Source organism: Octopus sinensis, linkage group LG5 (assembly GCF_006345805.1).
Source record: "Octopus sinensis linkage group LG5, ASM634580v1, whole genome shotgun sequence".
Lineage (NCBI taxonomy): Eukaryota > Metazoa > Mollusca > Cephalopoda > Octopoda > Octopodidae > Octopus > Octopus sinensis.
Window position 1 is genome coordinate 33,836,575 of NC_043001.1, and position 27,196 is coordinate 33,863,770.

Sequence of the window (27,196 nt, forward strand, 5' to 3'; positions counted from 1 at the left end):
CTTAGATAAACCTAGTCACAGAACACTCTGGAGAAGGAAAAATAAAAGCTGAAAGAGCCTTTAACCAGTCATAGGTTCAGAGAATTTCTAGTCGATGCATAAGACAGAAGGAAGAAGGAGAGAGAGAGAGAAAGAGACTAATAGCATAAAGGACAACCTTCTAAGTATTACATATCACATTTGTGGCTAATGTATGGCACTAGCTAGATGGAAAGTGATGGGTGTTATTGTTAGAGAAGTGGATAGGTTAATTTGAATGGTACTATAGCCATTGTAAAACAACAAAGTTCAGATATGGAAAAAAGTATGTCATGTATTTTGCATAATTTCATCTTTTTTGTTCAAATCTGTACAATACTTGTATCATCAAAGAGAGATATGTGAGAAATAGGATATCTTTGTTGCATAGACCTAAGTGGACCCTTATCAAATACAGTGCATTAGTTGAATGACTTGGTGTTATCCACAAATCCAGTGATCCAAGGGACTACTCAATCAGACGTGAAGTAGTTTATTGTATGGAGTACAGTGTGGGAAGCTAAGCAGAGTGCTTTCTCTCAATGCTCCACCAACTCTAGAATGCCAGTTTACCTGAGCAGACCTAAGATTACTGGCATTCCAACTATGACTATCTCCATCATTTGGCAAATCTGGAACTTCATCATCAAAAGTGCCTTTCCCATTTTTAAGATGGTGGAGGATGATCTGAAGGAAATTTGACCACATAGAGGACTTAATTCCTCCTGTTTTCCTGGTGGTCTTCAACCAATAAATGCAGATGTGAAGTGTTAGTTTTGACTCTATAATTTGTTGTGATATTTTGTGCAGAAGTTGGAAGCAAAGTAAAACTGGTATAATCCATAATGGTTCTAATATATTTTTGTACACTAGCACTGTTTATTTGTGTTAAGCAAATACTGTGACTATGAATTACTTAAGTATATTTATGTATGATTTAACTTTCTATACTGTGGCTTCTATGTGTGCTGCAAACGACAAAGAAATTAAGAAGCAGCATAAAACAAGTTTGGTGACTGAAATTATTTTAGTTATAATAGAAGAACAAGCAAGTTATAACTGTTGCCCTCAAGTAGATGGTTTTGCTTGATCTGCAGAAAAGGAGAAGGTAGGACTCTATATGGTGTATATAAAGTGTACTATATGCTCACAAGATTTGTACTGGAATCAGCCAGATTAACAAAAGATGCATGAGGATAATTAGGTGTCAAAAGTACTACTAAAATAATTTCTTTTTAATCTTGAATAGCTCTTAGAAGCAGTTGATAGTTTCTGTTGTCCAAGCAGCTTAATCAGCATACAGGAGGGTGCTCTAATTGCATGGTACCCAGTATAAGATTAAGGTGGGAAAAGTTCAAGAGCTATCGTCTCTGTAGGCAACATGTTATTTGTGCACAAAGTGCAATGATGCATGATAGCAGGCAATAACACAGAAGATGAACAAAGGTTGGAGAAAAATGAAGCAAACATGCTCTACTGGGGGTGTAATATTAGTATACGTGAACAATATGATACAGATGAGCTGCAAGATAAACTAGGTGGGTATAAAAGGAGTCAGATAAAGCATGCAAGAACAAAGAGTGCACTGATACAGACATGAGAAGCATGTGGAAGATAACAGATGGGTAAAGAAGTGCTAAGATATACAATGGGAAGGAAACTGTAAAAGAGGAAGACATGGGCAGAAGTGTTAAAAGTTGAGCTTAGGATTTTGAACTTCACACAAGAAATGAAAAAAGTGTACAACTGGTGAGATGTTACATCAGAAAAGACCCATCTAACTCGTGCAAACATGGGAAAGTGGACATAAACATGATGAGGATATATGTATATATTCATTTTAATGTTTTAATCAAGTGGAAAGCACTGTGAACATGACTTTTGGCAACCCTCCAAGATTGATGAAGTTGATGTTTAGCTTAAACAGCTGTGAGTTGATGGCTGCTTGATAGATGCAAGCAAGAAAGGAATTCAAAAGAGTTAACATCTCTTTTTTGTATAAATCTGTATAATACTTGTATCATCAAAGATATAAAATATAATATTAGTGATAAGAATAAAGGAGAGATATGTGACAAATAGGCTGTCTTTGTTGCATACACCTAAGTAAACCCTTATGAAATACAGTGCATTAGTTGAATGACTTGGTGTTATCCACAAATCCAGTGATCCGAAGGACTACACTACTCAATCAGATATGAAGTAGTTTATTGTATGGAAGAAAAGATACAGAATATTTGGCAAGCAGAAATCTATTTCAGTAAAGTGAACTTTGGAGGAGGTGGTAAGTTACTAGCTAAGCTCTGAGAAACAGAAGCCAATGTTGTAGGCAGCAGAAATGTCAATTAAGGAAACAGTGTATCTGTGAACTAGAGCTTGGCCAGTATTTGCTAATCAGTCAGGTGTTTTGTTTTAGATGTAGTCTCAGATGTTTGAATACAAAGTGTTCAGGCTACATTTGATGATTTTTTTTTTTTTGTATGTCTCCTTTTTTCAGGAACAGCTTGATGTATTGGTGAACTGTCTATGATGTTGGAGAGCATAAAGATTAAAGTTGTAGTAGAGAAAAAGTAAGCTGACATGGAGAGATGGGAAGCCACCTGAATATTGGAAAAGAGCTACCTGTAACATGATGATTTGCACCAGTACCAAAATGTTGGCATCATGACTGCTACTCAACGCACTGTGAAAACTGTAATGATTGTGAGTCGTATGGACAGCCAAAAATGTGACTACAAAACCATAGCCAGCAAGAAGGGACACAGCAGATATTCTGACTGTGTCCATACACTGGAATTCATTCCAACATCTTTGAACAGGGCTTTAGGCTCAATTCGGACAGCTATGTGAAGCTGCTGGAAGGTCATATGTGTGGCAGGTGGATTCAGCTCCTTGCCATACTTCCAGAAAGAGTCAGAAGTTTCTGACCTAATTTCCCCACTTGTAATCCCATAGATTACTATGCATGGGGCACAGTTGAGAAAGACACCAGCAGCTCTGCATGCAATACCAAAGCTAAGCTGGTGGCCAAGATCAAGGAGGTATTCAAAAATCTTCCCAGTGACACAACAACGAATGCACACCAGATTCCAAAACCATGGTGGAAGCTGAGGGCAGCTACTTTGAGTAAACAGCTATCTCCTAGCCATATTCTAGTTGATATTTTTTAATATTCTATACCAACTATCAAAGCTAGCCTGAACACCTTGTACATAGCAGCTGTACTTTCCCAGATGTGGGAACATCATTCTATTGTGGATTTCACCTGACCTTTGTAGAAAGTCAACAGCTATTCAGTGATGAAGTATTTTCTGGTTCTAAAGAAGATGGATCATCTTTGCAACATAATTTTTTGCTTTTGGATTGTCAGGAGAGAACAGACTGTCAGTGAATGGGAAATAAGTAGTTATGGCATAAGATTTTGTGATAGGAACTCACAACAGCTTTGTTGATAAGTGCAATGACATTATTTTTGTAAAATTTCTTATTAGTGAAAGATCACCAGTGAGTCACAGAGGAGAGCAGATCCTTAGAGGATCTGGCTCAATGTATGCTATAGTGGCAGTCATTGAGAGGGGGCGGAGAGACCAAAGATGATAAGCAGTGCACTAAGTCTGTCTGTGCTAAGATTAAAATTTAATAGAGTATTACAATAACAAGGAATTTCTGCACTAAACTATTAATCTCAACATTGATAGAAACTTTGAGGTTCAAATTGAGTGTTGACTAAGATTAGAGAGTGTGAGGTGTCAGTTTATTACGTGCATGTTTATTTATGAGTATTTGTATTATGAAAGAAACAAGATTTTCACCCATTTCATGTTTGTTTTAAGGCTGCTAGTGCAAATTCAGCATAGAATGTGGATGGTACCTGTGCACCAAAGGTTAGGAACAAGTGAAGAACTGCAACATCTGCAGAGAATGAACAAGTTTGAGACTACTGAGTGTAAATTATTAATGTATAAGATTAAGAATTTGCATAGCATTACTGAACATTGGAGCATACCAGATTTGATAGAGTGTGAGTCAAAGATAGCCACATCACATACACTACAATAAAGCAATCTGACAAGAAGCATCTAACCCAAGAGATGAGAAATATGTAATTTTGACTTGAGAATTTTGTGATATGCACTCTTGCTGCTTTGCTGATGTCAAGTGCAATGACATCGTTTTTGTAAAACTTGTCATAGGTGAAGGATCACCAGTGAGTCACAGAAGAGAGCAGGTCCCAAGAGGATCTTACTCTATGCATGCTATACTGGTGGTAATTGAGTGGGGTGAAAAGCCAAAGATGATAGGCAGTGCACCAAAGCTGTCTGTGCTTAGATAAAAATTAAATAGAATATTACAACAAGAAATTCCTGCAGTAAGTTATTAATATCAAGTTTATAATTTCAAATACTACTCAAGTTGTTTCCTGTATCACTATATAAAGCAAATCATCTGAGTTAATAATTTTGGGTTTATTAAAATGAAAAATAAGTATCAGCCTTATTTTAAAATTGTGCTTCAAAATTATATAAAGCTGTATTTAATATATATAATATATATATATATATATATATATATATATAGTTAATCCAAACATGAAAAGACAAAGAGAAAACACAACAACGCAAGGACGTGGAACAAATATAGTATTATTGGACGCTCAGAAAGGAAGGGTAAAAGGAGGGTTTAACGTTACGAGCGGAGCTCTTCGTCAGAAACATAGGAGAAGGGAAGACAGAGGAAAAAAAATCGCCAACAGTACACACATGGTCACATTTTGAATATATATATATATATATATATACACTGGCTAAAATATAATTTTTGCAACCAATGATATAATGATAAAAGAAAAATATCTCAGTGTAATGAAGAAATACCCATGAAATGAAAGAATAAGACGCCACAATCAACTAAAATGAGGATACATTCATTGATGCATAAATGTAAAAAACAGGTGTAACTTAGATGAGCTAAAATAACAAATAGATTCTATTTAAGCATAAGAACACTGCTTACTAAAAAACAAATATTTGAGAAAATATGGCAGTATTGTTGGTGTTTGTGATAAATTTGCTGTTCTTTAGAAACAAAAACTAATTTTTTCACAATAATTAAAAAAATATTTATTTTATCAAATATGCTATTCTGACAACATCAGATAATTTTTACAGAGGGAAAATGTTGCAAATAGGAAACAAAGAAAAAAAATGTGATGCCTATTCTTTGTTCATATTTTCAGCAGAATGCCTGAACAACAATTTTGGTTTTGTTTTTACTATTAGGCTATTTTGCTTTATCTTTCTTTCTCTTTATATTCTGGATACATTCTGATGAAATAGATTAAATTGGTTTCTAAATACATTTGGCATCTATTTTCCTCAAGTGTGACAACGAAATATATTTGCTATCAGACAACACATTCAAAATGTTTTGATTAGATTTTTTTGCACTATTCTATAGCCAGATACAATGTTTATTAATCGTATTTACTTAATAGTTTTCCAGTGACATTCCTTATGGGACATTATAAAGCTTTCTGCATAACTAATAGGGTGATAACTGACAAGAAAGCATCATATAGGTTCTAAAACTGACATATTCACTACTAGCATTATCATCAGATTTACATTTGTTTTTCAATGCAGTATGTGTTGGACAGATCTACAATATCTGTTCAACCCATATACAGTTCACCATATACTGTAATACTATATGCACACAGTGTAAACACTGATAACATAACTTATATTTCACCAACAACAGAAATATACCAAATGATAAACAGCATTTAGCTTTATCCATCTGCAATTTGGTGTCAGTTCTTTCCAGGGTTAACTTTGCTTTCATCCCCTCAACCCATCAAATCTATGACATGTTTTTGCATATGTAATTTTTGCTTCATATGTTAGCATATCAACATTTCTAGGCACTCACCCTATCATATGGATGAATCATACTTGAAATGCCAAGCTAAGAAGTGTATGTTTACACAAAACCTGAAACATACACACACATATATATATATTGAATGTAGGTCTCAAATGTGCAGCTATACTCCACAGACTTTATTCAAGCCAGCACTGAGCAATTTGCATTTCATCTTAATTACCCTTCACAAATCACTCAGTACTGACATTCACCACTTTCTATTACCATTGACCATCACTGCAGCTTTCCACCACTCTCTCTCTCTCTCTCTCTCTCTCTCTCTCTCTCTCTCTCTCTCTCTCTCTCTCTCTCTCTCTCTCTCAGCCTAGAAGATGAGCCTCGTCCTGGAAGATCTGTAGAACTCAATGAGGACATCTTGCAAACCCTGGTGGAACAAAATCCCATTGTAACTGTTGAGGAACTAGCAGAGAAGCTTGGATTTGGTCATTCAACCAGTCACCAACACTTGTGTGCCATCAGAAAAGTCAGCAAATTGGGTCAATGGGTTCCTCACAAACTTTCCAAGTCTAATCGATTGCAGAGAGTGAATGTGTGCTCTTCTTGTCTCACAGATGAACCTTTTTTGGACTGAATAGTGATGAGAAATGGGTTCTCTATAAAAATGTCAAATACTGAAGGAGAAACACTGGCACTCCGGGCTAAAGAAGGTCTTCACCCACATAAGGTGTTATCTGTTTGGTGAGATATGAAAGGTTTAGTCTACTTTGAACTTTTAAACCCAAACCAAATGATAACAAAGGAGATCTACTGTGAGCAGCTTAAGTCAGTACTAGAAGAAAAACGACTTTCTTTGGTTTCAAAATGAAAGGTGTTCTCTTATCAGGATAATGCTCAGCCACATACAACAAGGATGACATTCCAAAAGCTTGAGCAATTTGAATGGGAAACAATGCCTCACCCACCATATTCACCAGACATTACCCCATCTGATTATCATTTATTCCACTGTCTTCAAAATCATTTGGACAGAAAAAATATGAATTCTGTAGATGAGATCAGAACAGTACTGGAGGAGTACTTTTCATCACGGACAAGTGAATTTTGGAAAAAGGGCCTTGCAAGTCTTCTAGATAGATGGAAGATCATTGTAGAAAATGAAGGAGAGTATATTTTAAATTAAAAAAGAACTTCGTTTACCTTAATTTTGAAAAATAAAAGAAGTATAAAAATATCATATTATTTATGGAATGGCCCAAAATAATGTCTATATTTGGGCCTTTCAGCCATTTTCTTCCAGCTAAGTTTCCATCTGTCGCTTGTCTTGTCTGTCCATTATCCACTCATCTCTTATTATCGCCTTTCTTATTCATTTTACAAACTTAGTATTGACATTTTGTACACCAGCCTATCACTCCGCCTCCCTCCCTCTCCGTCTCTCACACCAATAAATGTGTTGCTTCCACAAGAGATTTTCTTGAAACATGATGGCTAAGTAATAAAGGATTGCATCAGATTTATTGATATCCATTGCACTTCTTTGTTTAACCTCTTGTGCTGCCTTCCATTATGTACTCCCACCTTAGATCACTGTCGTATGTTAAACAGCAGTAAATAAAATAGAAATTTGATAAATTTAATATTAAAAACATCTTAAAATAAAAAAAATAAATATCAAGCAATGGTTTTATGAAAGAAAATCAAGTAGGTTTCATTCTACCTGAATGAAACTGAGTTTAACTGATGTAAGAGATATTGAATATTACAAAAGAAATGCTTTCTTAAAACATCTGTTCTTAAAAGATTTACAAATGTTAAATTTCACAGAGCTATCCAGCAATGTTTGTGCCGCGTCATATACAAAAAATATATAAATTGATTGCATTAGATAAATTTTGTGAACAAGATGGCTAAAAAAACAAAAAGAAATCAAATGCATAAATCACACTCACTGAATACCATGATGAAGATTTCCTTTTCTTTTCAGCTTTGGTCTGTTTCAAACTTCTGGATTCATCGTCTCTGCCAGTATCACTGAAAGAGTTCTTATCAAAGTGCATGCTGAGATCAAATGATCGATCAGAGATTTTATCCATCACATTATCAAGTGACTTTTCAAATGCCCTTTCATGTGTACTGCCCTTAAGGATATCTGTTCGTTCGGACTCAGAAGATTTCTCACAGCTAGTTCCAGTTGATTTCCGTTCTTGCATACTGTCATTCGCACGTGATGAGGAGTCACTCCATGTACCAACATCGATAGTGTCTCCGTCATCTTTATGGACAGGGATATCATTATCTAAATATAATGTGTCGACAAATGACACAGACGAAGAATTATTTTTGGTCTCATCAGCTTCTTGTATACATGGGCTACGTGTAACCCAAGGGACATTGGAAGTCCTGAAAAGATAAAACAAAGGTGTAATAGCAACTTCTTGAATTCTTTTATCGTAAATAAAAAAATTATGAAAAAGCCATCAAAAAACAAACAAACACATAACGAAAATTAATAAATTAATTACATATTTATATCCACTTAACTATTTTTCTTTGACAAATAAGCTGAAAAAGTCAATAGTTCTCCTCTGACTAGTCACAGTGTGTTCTCATAAAGTAGTGAAAGTTCTTGTAAACATCCATTAAAACTTCAATTGTGACAAGCAGCCAAAGTCACTGATCTCTCTCTCTCTCTCTCTCTCTCTCTCTCTCTCTCTCTCCTCTCCCTCTCTCTCTCTCTCTCTCTCCTCCCATCCATAATATCTGTTATCTCTCTCTCTAGATGTCATTGTCATTACGGATTCCAGTATTGTCAGAGACTACCAGTTTTTATTGCTTTCATAATTTTTAGATTTTTTCTATTTTCATTCTTTTAAGCAAAAAGATGTTAATGGCTGAATGGGATTTGTCAACATCCATGTAATAACTGCTTACCATTGTTAAGAGTCACCTGGGTATCTTGACTAAATCAAATAGTTATTTAAACCTGCTGCATACTATATACTAGGTTTTGAAGCATTGTTAGAAAATCAGACAAAATGCTTTGCAGCATTTCTTTCAGCCCTCAGCATTCTAAGTTCAAATCCAACCAAGGTCAACTTTGCCTTTCAATTCTTCTGAGGTCATTAAAATAAAGTATCAGTCAATTACTGTGATTGATTTACTCAACAGATACTGATGTCTTCCAGGCTTCTTCAAGCAATGAGCTGTGATTGAGAATCCCTAACAAATCCCTTCATGCAGTTTCTGCTTTAAGGGTGGATGAGGTATAAACAATATTCTTGTAAAAAACAATGATCTAAAATATTGTCATCTTTGGAAGACATTGTATCCAAAGCTAGTCAACAGAAGATATTACAATAATCAAGTATTTAATACATGATGATAAAAGCATTTGAAGTGATTTCTGTAGGATGTAATAAAAGCAAAATTTGTCATTCTTTTGTTTCCATTCTTTCATGCAAAATGCTGCACAATGTTCGTATTGAATTCTTATTAAGGTACAGGGCCAAAATTTAATAAACATGATGGTATGGCATTTAAATCAACCCTTTCTCCATGAAATGAATTAGTTTCAACTTGGAGTAAAAACCAGCTTGCATATTCAACAAAAAAAGAAGCTGACTGTTTTCTTTTTTGTTTCTTTAGAAAGGTTTACTATCAACACCAGAAAACTAAATTTTCTATCAATATTTTCTCTTGTCACACATAATATGATACATCAGAAATCTTCCGCCTCTTCTAATATTGATTACATCAGCCTCCATCAAGCTATCTGCATTCACTAAGATTTTTATAACTATCTGTTATCTATATAAAAAGTTTTTGCTTTGTGTGTCATCTTCATTTCCAACTTCACCCAACAACATATTGGGTGAATGTTTCCTATTTCTGGAATTACTATTTCTGCTGATATTTTGAGATGTTATGATGTCTGATTTCAAGAAATGCTTAGTTTCTTGATGGCAATGTTCTAAGGTTGTATCCCATTACTTGTACTGTACACAGGTCAAAGTACTACTTATTCTGTCTCACCTACTCAGCAGAAGAGCTGGTAAAAACAGAGAACTTGACAACAGAGCATTGAAATCACTGGAAATGTATATGAAATTTGATGCTTTACATTGCCAACACCAATCCTTTCCACAGAAGAAAGAATAACTACTAACCTTTAATGTTTCAAGGAAAAGAATTAAACCTTTCTCTAATAGACATTTCATTAGATCTATAATTGTGACACCAACAAACTGATTTGTAAACTGAATCACTAGCCTTAAAATAATATTGAAAAACTTCCTGGCTATTCTACATCTTAAAATAATCCTGTAAAGGTTTTGTAATGAAAATGCTAATGCTATTTACTAAATTAGAACAGAAGACACAAGTAACGTATAGTAAATTAATAAATGATTTAAGTCAAAATAAGGATTAAATAACATGAAAAAGAGATATGTTGAAACATGATCATGAAAGGAAAATTATTATTTTTAATCACAAATTATTCTAGCTAATGATATCAAGCTTCTAGTAACATCCTCCTTATTCCCAACAAACTGAAGACTGAAACAAAACTATGAGACTATGAGATAGTAATTAAAGATTATAAATAATTCAATATGATCAGATTTTCATTAACAGCACAAACATTTCTTTTGAATAGAATTGCCACTCAGAAAAATCCATCTATCTAATTGATAATTACTTTTCCATTAAGTGTCATCTGTGCAATATTTCTGTCTCTATCTTTTACAGAAAATATTTCTGTATCCACTTCTAAAGGAAATTGACCCTTTTATGTTTTGCAGCTCTTTTATGCCACTCATCTGTTTCATATTTTAAATTCAATACCCAATCAGTTGATCAAGTATGTCTCATTCTTCTCCAACCTCAATGGAAATGCTACTTTTAATGCCTATGTTTTACTAAAAAGATTTTTTTATATATACTTCACAATCTTTCTTTCATACAAAGAAAGAACTGTTTTACAATGAGAAACTGTTGAGGAGATAACATACTCAGTGCTAAGGTCATTGACTATGTTACTTAAATATCATAACTTTTCTAGTACTTTAAAACCGCTATTGTTCATAGTCTTCACTTTCACTTAAATAATACCAGTTTTTTATGGAGCCAGTTTAATGCCAGTCTTTCTGAAGTGCAAATCCGAGCAGCTAATTTATTTCTCTACCAATACTGATGTTAAATAAACTATATATATATACAATTGCAAGTAAAATTTTTCAATAAAAATTACCGACTTCATGTCAAACAATCTTTAACAAATTAAAAGGGCTGCTATCAACAAAAAAACAAGCTAGAGGATAACAGAAGCATTCGTATTTTGGTTCAGTGGGTCACATAACATCTAGTCTGTTTTAGAGCATCTTAGCTAGCTCATTTCACTGCTAGTCATTTCAATGACTTTTAAACTTTAAATATTTATTGAGGGCTTTGATAACTTTCCAAAAACGAAGTATAGTGAAATGGTTTCAACCTATAGACATCAAATTTTAGTTTGTAAAATTGGTTTCTCAGAAGCTTACTATTATTGTTGTGTTACTTTAGAAGTATTATTGATTTTCTTTTATATATTATTGTTCTATTTTATTGAGTTGCACATGTTTTGGCAAGCGGTTTCATTTGCAGTTGTGTTTGCTTTTATATTCATATCAATGCAGATGTATTTGCTTTAACATTACCGTTTAATTATTGTATGGTATTGTATAACTGCCTTTGTAACTCAATATGTTTGTATAAAAAATCACAGTAGAATTAATGACAAGTGTTTTTTTTTTATAAAAGGTAGTTTTAAGATTGTTTGACCCAAAGATATCCTGTTAAAAAACAGTGATGGGGGAGCAATATCCACTATTTTGTACAATGAAATAACTTTTTCAATGTGTGTTCTACCACAAGACCAGATGAGATGTTATCTAAGTAACGGGCTAAATCCTTTTACCACTTCCTTTTTGTAATTGAAGGGTTAACAGTAGATAGTGCATCAACCAGTATAAATACTTGGATCAGCAAAAGCAAATAATTGAATTCACAAAGCATACATGAAAAAGAAATTCATAGAAATTCAAACTGTATTATCCTTGATTTATTAGTCTGCAAGTATCTTTAAAATATAACTAAGAAACCTATTTTTAACAGCAACATAGACATCATCTGTGTGGATATGTACAGACATATGTATCAGTCATTAGTCTACTGCAGGCATACAATTTACACTCACAAACATACCTATATAAAAGTGAAAAATAAGAGTGAAACAAAAGGAAATAAGAAAATTAGATTTACGTATAAGAAAGGTAGAACACAAATAATAGTGAGTAAAATGTCAAATAAACATTATATATAATGAAGTGAGAAGATATTTATACAACGTAATCTTTTCTATAGATATTAAACTACTTATAGAGGGTATTAACAAGATATGATGACATCATTGTTTCTGTACATGATAACAAGTGGAGACATACCATAATGAACAGAAGTAAAAATCAGATTTCAGTTTCCTTACAGTATTAATAGAGATTATATAAAAGATGATACATAGCAGTCTATTTTTCTAAATACAAAGGGAGTAATATATATATATATATATACATACATACACAAACACATATGTACAACCACACACATACACATATATATGTATATATATATTATGGAGATGTACTTGCATAGCAAGTAACCTGATCTGAGATCATGTGCTGAAACAAAACAATTGCAGGGTGGAAGGTGTTTATAAGCCATTTAAAACCACACAAAAACCGTCAGATTCACTTCAACATTTAAATTTAATTTGCCAAAATATTTTCATCGCTTTGAGACCGTGACCTGATCACTGACAAAATTCCGTGCTCCATGTATATATATGTGTGTGTGTGTGTGTATCTTTTTACTTGTTTCAGTCACTGGACTGCAGCCATGCTGGGGCACTACTTTGAAAAATTTAATTGAACAAATCGACCCTATGTGCTTTTTCTTTTTAAAACTGGTACTTATTCTATAAATCTCTTTGGCTGAACTACTGTGCTATGGGGATACAAACAAGCCCACATCTGTTGTCAAGCAGTGGTAGGGGACAAACACATGCATGCACAGTTGCACACACACACACACACATACACACATAATATACATATAATATATACCTTTTACTCTTTCATTTGTTTCAATCATTTGACTGAGCCATGCTGGAGCACCACCTTTAGTGGAACAAACTAACCCCAGGACTTATTCTTTGTAAGCCTAGTACTTATTCTATCAGTCTTGTTTGCTGAACCACTAAGTTACGGTGACGTAAACACAGCAGCATCGGTTATCAAGCAATGATGGGGGGACAAACACAGACACACAAACACACACACACACACACACACACACACACACACATATATATAGACGAAGGGCCTCTTTCAGTTTCTGTCTACCAAATCCACTCACAAGGCTTTAGTTAGCCCTAGGCTATAGTAGGGAGCACTTGCCCAAGGTGCCAAGCAATGGGACTGAGCCCAGAACCATGCCGCTGGTAAGTAAGCTGCTTACCACACAACCACTCCTGTGATATATACTAATATAAGTAATATACTGGTGTAGGCATGGCTAAGTGGTAGGAAGTTTGCTCAACATCCACATGGTTCTGGCTTCAGTCCCACTATGTGGCACCTCAAGCGTCGTCTACTAAAGCCTTGCACCAACCAAAGCTTTGTGTGTGTGTGTGTGTTTGTGTGCCTTTGTGTTCATGTGTCCCCCCCCATCCCCACTTGGTAACTGCTGTTGGTGTGTTTACACTCACATAACTTAGTTGTTCAGCATAAGTGACTGATCGAATAAGAACCAGACTTAAACAAAAATGAGTACAGGGGTCAATCTGTTTGACTAAAATTATCCAAGGCGGTTCCCCAGCATGGTCATAGTCTGATGACTGAAGAAACAAAGAAAACAAAAAACACACACACATGTATGCATGTGTGTTTGTGTGCATAATAAGTTATACATATATAAAATAGACACTATTTTATATATAATACATGATGATGATAATCATTTTAACCTCCATTGTTCCATGCTTGCATAGGTCGGAAGGAGTTCAATGAGGCAGATTTTCTGTGGTTGGATACCCTTGTCATCAATCCTCAGCTATTTCCAAGCATGCTAATATATTTCCAGCATGCAAGAGAGAAGACTACATTGGTTTGGATATGTGATGCATATGAATGAGGACAGCTGCATAAAGAAGTACTGATCACTGAAAGTGGATGGTACCCGTGAAAGTATATATATATACTTCCTAACCATATGGTTCTGCATTCAGCACCCTGCATGGCACTTTGGGTATGTGTCTTTTATCAGGTCATTAAAAATGAAATGTCCAATTTTGAACTGAAACTTTATTTTACAACAAAGTTAATCAACAAAGTTAATCAAAGTATGCACCTAAATTATCAACACATTTCTGCCATTTTATTGGTAGCTTATTTATGCTGGCAGCAAAGACTTCTGGAGAGCAAAAAGTGATGAAATCACAAAAGGCTATTTTGCATCTTCTTCAGATTTCAAGTTTTTTCCTTGCACAAAGTTGTCTAATGCCTGGAAAACATGATAGTCAGTTGGTGGAAGGTCTGGTGAATATGGTGGATGACAGAGTATTTCCAAGTTCAGTTCCCATAACTTGAATAGCATTGTTTGTGCAACATGTGATCAGGCATTGTTATGCAAAAGAATTAGCTTGTCTCTATTGACCAATCTCGGTTGTTTAGTTGCAAGTTCACACATCATTTCATCCAGTTGATTGATGTATACATCTGCTGTAAATGACTTTCCAGGTTTCCTGAAACTGTAGTGGATAACACCAGCGCTGGACCACCAAACAGACCCTATTAGCTTTTTTTGGTGAATATTCTTCTTTCGATTGTGTTTTGGTACTTCGTCTATCCAACCACCATGCTGAACACTTGATATTATTGAAAGGAATCCATTTTTCATCACATATAACAATACAATACAACAATGGTTCACTTTTATGCCATGATAGCAAAGAACAGCAAGTTTTAAGATGATGTGTCATTTGATGCTTGTTCAGTTCATGTGGTATCCACTTGTCAAGCTTCTTTACCGTGACGATTTGTTTCAAATGGTCCAATACAGTTGGAATCAAAACATCAAACCTCGCTGCTAACTCATGCATATTTTGAGAAGTATCTGCTTCCACTACAGTTTCCAACTCATCATTATCCACCTCAGATCTATCTAAGGGCTGATCTTCAAGAGTAAAGTCACCAGACTAGAACTTCTCAAACCACCGACATACAGTGCACTCATTTGCCACATCTTCACCAAACACCTCATTGATGTTTTGAGCTGTCTGGGATGGAACTCATATTCATAAAAAGCACAAATTTTTTTTTATCTATCCATGGGTTCACAAAAACTGATTTAAAAGAGAAAACTCACAATATAATCAGATACCATAAATTGCATTTCAAAAAGTATGATGTAACTCTTCAATGTTATAAAACAAAGAACTGTCAGGATAAAACATTAGAGTTAACGACTGTCAAACTTAGTGCATAAGAAAATCAGACATTTCATTCTTAATGACCTGATACAATAGCCCTGGATTGACCAAAACCTTATGAGTGGATTTTGGTAGATGGAAACTGAAAGAAGCCCATCATATATCTCACACATATGCACACACAGGTAAGTTTGTCTTTTGGTTAAACTCACCCACAGCCCATCTCCTCCCATCACCACCTACTACAGGCTCTTCCAGTTCCACAGTTCATCTCCTTCTCTCAGCTGAGATGTCCTTGTCTTGCAAGTTACTTGACAACCATGTAGGTGCTAATACCATGTAAAAAGCATCCATGTTGGTGCTACATAAAACATACCTATGCTGGCACAATGTAAAAAACACCTATGCTGGCAACACATAAAATGCACCTGTACTTGTGCCACATAAAAAGCATCCCTGCTTGTTCCACATAAAGAGCACCCATGCTGGTATCACATAAAACGCACCTAGTAGACTCTGTAAAGTGGCTAGCATTAAGAAGGGCATCCAGCCACAGAAACCATGCCAAAACAGACTACTGAGGCTCAGTGTAGCCCTCCAGCTTGCCAGCTCCTGTCAAACCGTCCAACTCATGCCATCATAGAAAACAGATGTTATATGATGACGATGATATATATGTGTGTGTGTGTGTGTGTGTTTGCATTTCCTTGTCTTGATATTGGGCGATAGTCATACAAGCAGTGACAATGGGTCATAAGGTCATTCAAGCACTGTCATCCATTTCCAATATTTTGGCCATAGATAAATATTACCTAACTGGGAAGCAGGTAAGGATTGGTGACAGGAATGGTATCTGGCTGTAGAAAATCTACCTCAATAAACTTCATCCAATGCATTCAAGCATAGAAAAGCAGATGTTAAAGTTATATATGCCGATTTGTTTGACTAAAAGCAGTGCTCCAGCATGGTTGCAGTCAAATGACTGAAACAAATAAAAGAATACAAAATTGTGTGTGTATTCTGCATTTCTGTCCGCATCAACATTTAACATACGACATCTGTTCTCTATGCAGGCATGGGTTGAATGGCTTGTCAAATCCAATGAGAGGGAGGACCACTTCATGCTCTTGTTTGTCTGGGGAAGTTTCCTATGGTTGGATGTCCTTCCTAACACCAGCCACTTTATAAAGTTTACTGAGTACTTTTTTTTCATGGGACAGCTACTAATTATGTTGCTTTGCAACTTGTAAGACGGTATGGTGTGTTCTGAGAGAGAATTAACTGTTATCCCTAGCAGGTTAAGCATCTACATGAAGACTTCTTTATATGCTCAGATTATAGTATTTAAAATATACTACTCAATCTCATGTTACATGGTAAATTATTGTAAATAACTGGAGTAACAAAAATTGATTGTAGCTTTGAAGAGCACCAAGTAAGTCACCACCAAATTCATTTCCAATATATTAAATGTACTTCTGAATATACATACATAAACTCATTGCATTAACAATCTCTTTCAATTTGAATAAACTGTTCGCAAATCTTTTATCTTTTATCTATTGTGCTTGAGAAGACCTGTCAAGCCAAGTGAGATCACAGTCATGGCCAATGCTGGTGTTTCATAACTGGCACATAAAAAGAACCCACCACACCCTCGGAGTGGTTGGTGTTAGGAAGGGCATCCAGGTGTAGAAACCATGCCAAATCAGACTGAAACCTGGTGCAGTTCTCCAGCTTACCAATTTTCAGTCAAACCATCTAACCCATGCCAGCATGGAAAATGGATGTTAAATGATGATAATGATGATATGATGGTGATGATTGTAACAATGCTGAGATATGACCTTAAAAAGTTTTTATCAAACAGATCAACTCCAGTACTTATTTTTTATTTTTTGGCATTCATTTTATTGTTCCTTTTTTCAAACCCTTAAGTTATGAGGATGTCAAAAAAACCCCAGTAATGTCAAGTGATAGGAGAGAACAAATACATACACAAAGACACACACATATATGGATACATAGATGACAGGTAACCAAATTCACTCATGAAGGCACTTGCCAAAGGTGCAACACATTGGGACTGAAACCAAAACCACGTGGCTGCAAAATGAGCTTCTTTGACTGTACAACAATGTTTGCACTGATACAGTCTTGCCATTGTCTAAGTAGAAAAAACCCTAAGATGAACACAAGGATGGATTTGGAAGAAGGTTAACATTCAAAAGTATTAGATTATAGATACTATGGACGATGGAAACTAAGTGAATATAGTCTTGGGGCAGTTGTAACGGAAGTATACAGGAGTTAAGAAATAAATGAAATTGAGAGGTAAAAATATTCTATAAGATGTGAAACGAATCAAAGGAACAGGACAGAAGTATCACAACATAAACTGAACTAGTTCAGGAAACTTGATTAATTCATACCAGCCCAATGAAAAGAATACAATATTATCATCTTCGGATGTTCCAAAAATAAGTCACATTATAATATTACCTCTCATTTGATTAACTTTCCATTATGAACAAGGTTACGTTAATAATCAAGGAACAAATCAGCAAAATTAGAAAAATTAGCATTGAAGTGACTATAAAGTCTTAACAAGTGTGCATTACATATTCTGCCTGGGAAAATGTCAATATAACCCAGTTTTTATAATATCGATTTCTGTTAAATAAAAAATTATCATCAGCTGCTATTACCTTAGAATTGTATGTCTGTAAACTAGTTTTATAATAAAATTTCAGTATGTATTAATTCATACCTTTGATTCAGGATTTTGTAATACACATATAATCCAAAATAATGTGCAGCATAAGGACATCACAAAAAATATTTCTGATGTGAATGATAACAGAAAGTTTATCTTATATGATTCATTTCTAGTTTCATTCATCACCAACTTGAGAACGAAGCACAATAAGATGCAAGAACGATTCATTTTGTTGTCATTCAGTCACACAAATAATACATCAAATGATTTTTGCATGGCATTTTTCACTACAAAGAAGCAACCAATTTCTTAGAAAGCCAGAAACAGGACAATATTTTTGAAACAGATGTTTCTTGATAATCAGCACCAGTCCATAAATGTTACTTTTTATGTAAGCATTAAAATATTGCCACAGTAAGGCAGCTGTTGGATAACTCAAACAAAAGGTGACGATAAATAGATATAATTTACAAGCAAACAGGTGCCTGCAGTCTTCAGCACTGTAAAAGAATCACTGAATTTATTGAATAACTATCCAAAGACTATCCCTTTGTGTCTCACAGAATAAAATTTGTATAATTAGAACACAATATATTTACTTTACCATTTCCTTACTTAATCAAGAAACCATCTGTTACATCTGATTTGCTCAATTTACAACAAGACTACCGAAAGGCTGTTGGTTTAAATGTCTAGCTAATAAATAGTAATTAGTGTGAAGTAATCATCTCCAGTGTATTGTAAAAAAAAAAAAAAAACTGAAGCAGAATAAAGATATAGTATGGTTACAAATGAAGATGGTTACAAACGCGACATAAAAGGACAGTTATTCTGGTAAATATGGAATATTCAGATAGGAAATGTAAATCTGTTAGACAGAAAATATTCTTCAACATTGAGTTGGTCATTCATGTCATTCATATTTAGTATTATGGTCCTAGGTTGACCAAAGCTTTGCAAGTGGATTTGGAAGATGGAAACTGAAAGAAGCCCATGAATATGTATACATGCATGTATATGTGTGAAGATGCATGGCTCAGTCATTAGAGCATCGGGCTCGCAATCATGAGGTAGTGAGTTCAATTCCTGGACCAGGCTGTTTGTTGTGTTCTTGAGCAAGACACTTTATTTTCATGTTGCTCCAGTTCACTCAGCTGTAGAAATGAGTTGTGACATCAATGGTACCATGCTGTATCAGCCTTTGCTTTTCCCTTGGATAACATTGGTGGTGTGGAGAGAGGAGGCTGGTATGAACAGGTGATTGTTGGTCTTTCATAAATAAGCTTGCCTGGACTTGTGCCTTGGAGGGGAACTTTCTAGGTGCAATCCTATGGTCATTCATGACCAAAGGGGGTCTTTACCCTACATGTATGTGTATTTGAGTCCTTTGTCTTGACATTGCATGACAGTTGTAAAATGATTGTCACTGTCATACAAGCATTGTCATTCATTTTCAATTTTCTGCAAGAACATATCTGGTCATGCAGAATTATTACCTTGCTTGGAAACAGGTAAAGGTTGGTGACAGGAAGAGCATCCAGCTGACCCATGCAAGCATGGAAAAGTGGACGCTAAATGACGATGATGGTAATGTCTGTTAGTTTTGACAATGATTATTCAGCTGGTCAATCAGCTGAACAACCTGTTCATTGAATTAGTGTGTAAGTGGCTGAGTATTCCACAGACATCTGTACACTTAACATAACCCTCAGGTGGAAGCAGTGTAACGCACTGTAACAATCCTGACCTTTAAGTTACTGGTACAAGATACTTGCCCAAGATGTCATGCCATGGAATCAAACCTGTGGCTTTTTGCAAAATGAACTTCTTAACCATATAGCCTTACAATATCCATGATGTAAACATATATATATATATATATATATATATATATAATATAAAATCAATAAAATAAGCACCTGCTGAAGACCATACCATGTATGTAGACCATATGTACCTACCTACCTATCTACATACATACATATACACATGGTTACATTGAAATGTTGCTCTTTATCCACAAAAATTGTAAATAGTTTGGTTTCTTTCAATTATCTCTTATAAATGGTTTCAAGCTACTAGTTACTAAGTCATGAAAAAAAAATAAAAAGAGAGAGAGGAACATGATAACTCCAAAATAAACTTACTATCAATAGCTTTTGGGGGAAAAGAACAAGAAAACCAGTTTTCTCAACAAATCTGAATATTATTTTCTAAACATGCCATAATATGCTCCAAATGTTCTGTATTGCTGTAACATAGTGTGAAACCACTCCTATATTGGTAAAGGAAAATGTAGCTAAAACGGTCCCCACAATCACTATCAATAATGTAATTATATCACGTGTTGGTTCCAGATTATAACCTATGTTTTTTTTTTAAAAAAAACATCTTATTTGACCTCTTAACTAGCAACTTTGTTAAATATATACAACATATTATATTTTCAGTTTTCTCTTTTGTGTCTTTTAGGAGCTCTAGTCACTTTTTTATTGAGAAGACTAATGGCATAGAGGCTACAAATTAAATGTTTTGTGGGAAAAAGAAGCTGTCAAGCAATATGATTTTTCTTAAGTTACAGAAACATAAAGCTCAGCATGTCAGTATATAACATTTACCATGTGGTACCTACTGTAATTCTTAAGCCACTGGGCTAAAATATGATACCAGGACACTAGGAGGTAGATGAACCTATGAACGTATATTGGCACAGTCACTCAACCTTCTAGAAATAGCACTCAAATCTACCTCAAATTACATTCTACTCTCTTTGAAAGGGAGAGATACATTGAACAATGTAATACTAGATATACTATGTCCAAATAAAAAGACATGATGGTCATACTGGAAGGCTTTTAATCATAGATCTGACTGATGTGGGCTGATATGGGATTACAGAAAAATAGCAAAAATTAAGAAGTTGAATGAAAGACAATATACCGATGTTATTTAGAAGGACAAAGCAACTAGGTACATGGAAATTGTGACACTGGCTAATAATATGTTGTTGTGATAAAAGGTAAGAGTAGTAATGGGTTGTTAAGTTGCTCTATATAATCCAAACCAAAATTCTAAAAGAAAATTTCAAAACAAACATAGTAACAATGGTTATGATAAAGATTATATCCAAATATATAATTTTCCTTTCAACATCAAATATTTGAAGTGATAAACGGAATAGGTAAAAAGTTGAAAGCATAAAGCATCTGATAAATAAAAGCTGATAAAGAATAAGTTAAACAAGAAATTTTTATGAAACGCAGTCATTTCTAAAAGACAGTGATTGGTAGATAATAATAGAGGTTATCAAGTCAATTTATTACAGAAAGGAAAACATTGTCTTCATAGCAGAAACAATTGTAATAGTGGTGTTGTACTAAGAGGAATTAAATTTAGATGAGTCATTTTCAGAATATAAATTTGAAAAAGCTTAACCTTTTTAATACCAAGTTGTGAAACAGCTTGAACTAAAGTATTCGTATTTAAATGTACATCAAACTCTCGTTATAACATGGAAAATAAGAAATTTCAAGTAGTCAACACCAGTATAATACATCAATATATAAAGTCATATCTATGTAATTTAACCCTTCCAGACTATTAATTATGTTAAAATCACATAACAAACTGCTGATAAATATAATCATGAAGGAGCTGTGTGTGTACGTGTGTGTGTGTGTGTGTGCACATGCATATGCATGAGAGAGAGAGAGAGTATACACACACATACACACACTCTTACACATTTGAACCTAATTAGTTTGGGGAGAAGGAATGGGATCCATATTCTTTTTTTAAGCCTTCCAAAACTATAAGTTAGACACAGCTGAGTAGGAGATTTCTTTCTGGACTTTCACATGGTTAACAAAATTTAAGGACTGAAATTGTGATGGGAAGTGAAAGATGAAACCAAGTGTCAGGGTCTATGAAGAGGCAAAATGGAGTTAGTGACTTCAGTTGAATGCTAATAATCAAAATATTTGCTAGGGAGGGGACTTATCAAGCAGTGGAAGAAAACAGAATATAGGTTTATGCTTGCACACTTACAAATGAATCAGTCTCATAAAGAATTACAAAGTCTTTAAGGTAGTTGGTGACTTAGTCCCCACTGAGAAACATTTTCTAAAAGAATTTTATAAAAATCAGAGACTCCATTAAAAATGATGGAAATTGGCTGCAGTGAGTAGGTTAAATGTATATTCATTTATTATATATAACAATTAGTAAATAATCATGTTTTTGCTACAGGTTTCCAAATGGACCAATCAAACCCACAGATGAATGATAGCACACATTTTCCCCACGTTATCAATGCTGGCACAACATTAAACTAGATGCAGTTGTAACCATTCAAACCACAGAGTAACTATTTTGTTTTATACTCACCAAGGATTTGTTCTTTGCTCAGTTTTGGATTTTTTTTCTCTCATATTCATCTGCTATATCCACAATGACTTGTTTTCTGCTTCCCTTTTGCAATTTATGAATCACTGCCTTGCTTTCTTTCCTAAGTCCAATGTCAACCAGGAAGGATACAGTGAATCTAGCTACATACCCACAAAATCCCACCCACCTCTAAAGGAAGCTCTATACACAGTCATCTATGTGTCTGACATGATTCCCTAAATCATTCATATTTTAGTCTTTTTTTCCACAAACTTGTTCTGTACTGTCTTCCTAGGTACTAAATCAGAATATGTTATAAATCAAGCCACTGCATCAGTATTGCAATATGGCTTAGGAACAAGAGTGATGCCCAAAAGATGGGTAAATATGGTAGTGACAAGGTGTCAGGGTACAGCCTCAATATAACATATCCAAGAGAGCAAATAGAAGAGAGTATAGATACAAAAGAGTCAGGGAAGATTGTTAAGGTGGCAAGAATATGGAAGGAGAGCGAGAGATGGTAATAAACATTGGAGTAGAAATGGTCAGATGCATATAGAGGATGAATGCAGTGAATGAAGAGGGATAGGTGCAGTAAATATGAGTGAAGGGATGATGATAAGAATAAGGATGGGTACTAACAGAGTAGGAAGTACAAAAGAGGTGATATGAACTGGTGATATGGTACATAGTAATAGGTTCTGCTTTCATCACCTACAGCAGCAGAGTATCACAGTAAAAGAGGACAGTAACTGAGAGTAGAGTGAAGGGGGAAACGAGTGGGAGGGGGTTAAAGGGTGTGAACTGAGGAAAGTGAAAGCTGGATATAAACAAGAGTAGAGGTGACTAAAAGTAAAAATAATAGATGGTTGTCAAAATCAAAAGGAAGTAGCTTAGAGCAGCGCTACTCAAAGTGGTGGTCCACAGTCTGATGTAGTAGGTCTGTGAGCCATGAGCTGCCAGTATGCCATGAGAGTTTCCAGAAAAGAAAGCGACATTATAAAATGCTTATGTAATATTGTATTATTTGTTTACAAAATAAACACAAGATAAAAAATATTATCAACTTTTATTATATTCATTATATATACTGTTTCCGGTATAAATTAATATTACTAAGAAATATTACTGGTCCCTGGAACACTGGGGGGAAAAAAACTGCTGGTATGCCATATCAGATAGTTTGAGAAGCACTGGTTCAGAGGAGGGACCTAGATAGGGGAAAATGGGAAGCAATAGTTGTAGGTTTGGTAAAAATCCAGTTATGTGCATACACATTATGTTTTGAGAGCCTCAATCATGCTGTTCAAGTATAGCTGAGCAGGTCTTCTCAAGCACACTGTGTATTGCCAATCATCTCAATCCTTTACAGTCTCTTCTGTGAGGTTCAACATCTTGAGACTAGCTCTCACTATCTTATCCCACATCTTCCTGAGACTTCCTCCTAGATCTATTGTAAGCAATCAGCATTTCTATATACAACTCTCCTCACCCATGCTCAAACCGATGCAGTGTTTGCAGTCTCCTCACTTACACCCTAAACCAGCACACTGACATTGCACATCCAGTGGAACATGCTTACTTCATTTCACTCTAGTCTTTGTAAGTCCTCTGCATTCAGAGCCCACATCTCACTATTATGAGCAATGCAGCTCATACACAGGCTTCATACAGTTATAGCATCCTAATGTAATCCTTATAGTAAAAAGCACCTAGTACACTCTGTAAAGTGGTTGGTGTTTGGAAAGGCACCCAATTGTAGAAACCAAGCTAAAACGGACTATGGAACCTGGTGCATACCCTGGCCTTGTCAGTTACTGCCAAGGTGTTGAACTCAAGCCAGCACGGAAAACAGACGTTAAATGAAGATGATGATTGACTGACTGATTGATTTGCACAACCAACTTAACTTAGATGTGTTGTTTGAATGCCACAGGCTGTAGTCATTGTCCTGCGATATCATCATGAATAGATGTTAAGAGCTGAAAAGCACAATTGCTAGACAAAATTTTGTTAATGCTGATGAATATGATTGTGGTATCACATGATTTCAGTGTAATTTGCTCTTCATCAGCAATGGACACCTCCCCACCAAATGCCAGACCAAAAATTCATCGATATAGTTTAACACTGACAAAACAGTCTATTGCTGATGAAGTACAAATTACATAGAAATCATGTGATACACCAGTCTTGTCCACCAGTACTGACAAAATTTTGTCTGCTCATATGATCTGTGCTTTTTTAGCCTTCAACATTTATACAAGATGATTTGTCAGGATGATCACTGCAGCCTATGACATTCAAGACAATACATCCAAATTAAGCAGGATGTACAATTAATATATATATGGTAGTCTCATATATGTAGTGCAATATGGTGATTTGTAAAACAGCAATTAATTGAGATTATTCTAGCAATTAGAAGACAAACACTCCCTCTCCTGGGAGTGTTCAAAATCTAAAAACACTATGCAAGGAAGTTAACTCCAATAATATCAGCTTATCCAAATTTTTAGAAAATAAAAACAATGCCGACAGGATTGGAACTTACTTTAAGGTATGTATGTATGTATGTATGTATGTATGTATGTATGTATGTATGTACACACACACACACACTTTTACTGGTTTCGGTCATTGTACCTGCCTTTTATATATAAATATCGTTGGAAGTGCTCAATAATAAAACTTTTAAAAATTAGAAAACTAGTTTGTATGAAACATGTGCAAATAGAAAATAAATCTACCAATATTTACATCGAACAACAGACAATAAACAAAAAATCGTGAAGCAATTATTGAACATAGGATAATAGGACACTATCAGATTCATATTCATTTTCATTAAAAGAAGCCATTTAAACAAATTGGGTTTTTCAGTGAAGACATATTTTTGTGAGTTTTCAAAGCTGCTTACCTTGAAATTATTTTGTGAAGATGAGAAATAACAATGATAACACAATTGTTAACAATCTAAACATTAACAACTATCTGCATGCAACTTTCCTTACCAAAATTAGGTAATTGAGATGTGTAGTATGTCATAAAAGACAATACTGAAACATATGATATGACTGATCTTGTGAAAATACACATAAGTTTGATGTTAAGGTAGCAAACTGCTACATCATTCAAAGAAATCAATTTAATGGAACAGGTATAAATTATTTTTCTAAGTTTTTGTTTCATATGGTCTTTTCTATTTACACACATATATATTTTTTTCTCATTCTACTGTTGCTCCATGAAGAAGGTTCTATAACTACAATGAAATAAATATTTTGAAATACATTGTCTTTAGGGAGAACTAGGTAAGAGGCAACTGGTCTCAAATCTAATACTCTTACTCTCTTTTACTCTTTTACTTGTTTCAGTCATTTGACTGTGGCCATGCTGGAGCACTGCCTTTGGTCGAGCAAATCGACCCCAGGACTTATTCTTTGTAAGCCTAGTACTTATTCTATCAGTCTCTTTGGCCGAACCGCTAAGTTACGGGGATGTAAACACACCAGCATCGGTTGTCAAGCGATGTTGGGGGGACAAACACAGACAAACAAACGTATACACACACACTTACATCACTTACATATATATATATATATACATATATATGATGGGCTTCTTTCAGTTTCCGTCTACCAAATCCACTCACAAGGCTTTGGTCAGCCCGAGGCTATAGTAGAAGACACTTGCCCAAGGTGCCACGCAGTGGGACTAAACTCGGAACCATGTGGTTGGTAAGCAAGTTACTTACCACACAGCCACTCATGCGCCTATATGACATTTATTTCACTAGCCCTTTGAAAGATGTTAGACCACAATAGGGCATAACATCAAAAGCATAAAACAATGAAGCAGACAAAATAAAGAACCTAAATTTGAATCTCTACAATTAGGACTACCAGAGCTTGATTTAACAAAAGAGCTAATTTAACAAAACAAAATGTCTACCTTCATTATGAACGCTTTCAAAATCTATAGATAGAAACATCAGCATAATCATTCATATCTGCTAGAAATAGAAACCAAATTTATTCCATATTATACTCTAACATTTTAAATAAAGAACATATTGGTCCAACATATCGATAGAAAAGACATTGTTTACAGCTTGAATGCCTTTGATCATAAACCTTCTGGAAAAGGATTGCTTAAAATGCTAAATAACAATAGGCATGCAGACAGAAACATACTGGGCAATAAAGAGAGTGTTCAGATTGTAACCACACCAAATATAACCATAAATAAAGGGTTGAGAAGAGAGTCTTCATGTAGTTGGTTTACCCAATAGAGAAATAAAGATAGCAGTTAATTTCTCTTAAATCACACTCTGACAACTTAAGAAATGGAAGGGCATATTAGATAATAGCTACTCTTTGTGAAGAAGGAGAAAATCAGAAATACTTTGACCGTAGGTCAACTTGATTAGGTCTGGCCAAGAACTAAATAATAACAATGATTACAAATCAGATTGTGCAGTATGATCCTCGCCAAACACAGGTTTAGCATATCCAGAGTTATGGATTATACTTTACATGTGAGAAACCTACTCACTAAGGGCTGACCATGGATTAGTCAACAGCATAAATGTTTAACATGATGCATATATTTTAATTTGCTTTCACTTAAATTCATGAGAATATCTGCTCCAAACAAAA

General features: G+C 34.8%; 1 protein-coding gene across 9 annotated transcripts in view; it reads right to left on the minus strand.

Annotated features, from left to right (window-relative positions):
* LOC115211607 (protein Aster-B) overlaps positions 1-27,196 on the minus strand; it is a 270,613-nt gene that overhangs the window by 154,011 nt on the left and 89,406 nt on the right. For all 9 annotated transcript variants that reach the window (XM_029780198.2, XM_029780197.2, XM_029780194.2 and 6 more), the window contains one exon: positions 7,854-8,304. In XM_029780198.2, coding sequence (XP_029636058.1) covers positions 7,854-8,304 — 451 coding nt within the window. The remainder of the gene's footprint in view (positions 1-7,853; positions 8,305-27,196) is intronic.